This window comes from Hydra vulgaris, chromosome 01 (genome assembly GCF_038396675.1).
Source record: "Hydra vulgaris chromosome 01, alternate assembly HydraT2T_AEP".
In the NCBI taxonomy this organism is placed as follows: Eukaryota; Metazoa; Cnidaria; class Hydrozoa; order Anthoathecata; family Hydridae; genus Hydra; species Hydra vulgaris.
This window is the reverse complement of record NC_088920.1, coordinates 64,635,648-64,637,755: the sequence shown is the minus strand read 5'-3', so window position 1 is coordinate 64,637,755 and position 2,108 is coordinate 64,635,648. Positions and strand designations below refer to the sequence as shown.

The following is a 2,108-nucleotide window of genomic DNA, read 5'->3' as shown; positions in this document are numbered from 1 at the left end:
CTATATAAGGCAACTATTGCAAACAATTTTGTTATGAGCCTTGCAAACAGAATGGCTACATGATGCACATTGCAGACGGGTTTTTCTGTCATGAACACGAGGACACATATAGCATCTTTTTATATGCTGCTCTTGTATTGGTTGACCTTGATTTAAAAAGCTATTTTGTGCAATTACTTGGCGAAGATTATTATTTGCAACTATTTGTGGAAGATTGTCATTTGCATCAAATTTTTTAATAAGACTTTTTGATAATTCTTTTAAAAATTCTCTTCTTCTATGAGAAGCCCCATTTTTATAATTTGGGTGAATTGATAAGAATAAAATCAAAGCATTGTATGCTGCAATATCCAAAATATTACAAAACATTGTAAATGGCCATCGGTTACTCTTTCGGCGACTCGAGTAGCACCTGACAACCTGGTCTAATGTGTCAACTCCACATTTATATTTTTTGTAATTTAGAATAATATGTGGTTTTTCATTATGGTCCACAACAATGTCATTACTGTGATGGAAGGTTGATAATAATATTACTGCTTTGTTTTTCTTAGGTACATAAGAAACTATTGTAGAGTCATTTTGAAAACCAAAGATGCTAGAGTAAACTGGTCGATGTAAGGCTGGGAATAACTTTTTTGGTATTTCTCCTTTATTTTTTTTAATGGTGCCAGTGTATGTCATTTTAGGTCCTAGCAATGCACGTGCAAGATGAATGTTTGTAAAAAAATTATCAGCTGTTATGTGTCTACCACTTCCATTTAAGTGATAAGTTAGTTCAAGAACTACTCGTGTACCTTGTCCAACATCATGCGCTCCATTTACTCTACCAATAAACGGTTGCAAGTTTATGCAGTAAGAGGTTTCAGCATCACATAATATCCATATCTTCATTCCATACTTTCCTGGCTTAGTAGGTATAAACATCTTAAATGGACAACGTCCCCTAAATGTAACTAGTTGCTCATCGACAGTGAGATATGCACTTGGATTGTAGTTGCTCTTACATTTAGTAATAAACATTTCCATTATTTCTTAGAGGTGCAAATTTGTCTTCAAACCGTCTTTGATTTCTTGTTTCTCTCTCATCAAATCGAATGCATAGTCGCAAGTTAACAAATCGATGTCTTTGCATTGAAGCCGAAAATATTGGTATGCCATCTAATCTACTCCAAAGTTCTTTTATGCTTTGTTTTTTATAATGGAACACTCCAGCTAGAAGAAGAATTCTAATAAACTCATAAAGTTCATTTACTGTTGTGTCAATCCATCCTTCTAGTCTTATTCTACGAGCTTCAGCATTAGTGCAGTTGACAATAATTCTAATCATTTCTGGTGTTATAAAGAGTTTAAAGGCAGTATCCACACTTTGGCCGCAAACCTGAGCTGCAAACCTTGTTGAGCCAGTTGGTTGTTGAATAATATTGTGTGCACGTGATTTTCCTGAACAACTTCTTCATCACTTTCATCAGAGATAATAGCATCTGATTCATCGTCAGCTGTAATAATATCTTCTTCATCATCTGTAAGATTTTCGTCAGCTGAGTCATCACTTGAAGATAATTCATTTAAACTAAAAATTATATTATTAGCCTCGACTGCAGCATTTCTTCTTGGGCGACTCATTATATTAGTTTTATTTATTCTAAAAAATAGTTTCAGTGTTTATCAAACAAAATATGTGAAAAATATATAACAAATTCTTTAGGCATTATTATTTTGTATCAATAATATAAATATTTTTGACATAAAAACAAAATATATGCAACATGAGCACACTATTGTTGCTACAGTGATTGTATATATATAATGCATATATAGTATAATTTACTCATGAAAAAGATAAATAATACCCCATATCTATTAAAAAATAACTAAAACACAAACAAGTATTAAACTAAACATGATTCATATAACTATTTATTGATTCACTAACTAAAAAATGGGAAAACTTGCATGGGGTATAAAAATACCCCAACCGTCTTTAACGTAACTAAATTTTTAACAAACAATATTATTGTCAATTGATTAGTAAAACAAAAACATTTTACACTAACATCTTCCTTAAATGATAATAAAAGATGTTCTGAAGTGGCAGTTCAAATAGT

General features: G+C 31.6%; 1 protein-coding gene across 1 annotated transcript; it reads right to left on the bottom strand.

The window, feature by feature from the left end:
* On the bottom strand, positions 1-927 carry LOC136074633 (piggyBac transposable element-derived protein 4-like). Its single transcript, XM_065786970.1, has one exon. The coding sequence runs from the start codon at positions 925-927 to the stop codon at positions 1-3; it is 927 nt and encodes a 308-aa protein (XP_065643042.1).
* Between the last annotated feature and the right edge of the window lie 1,181 nt (positions 928-2,108).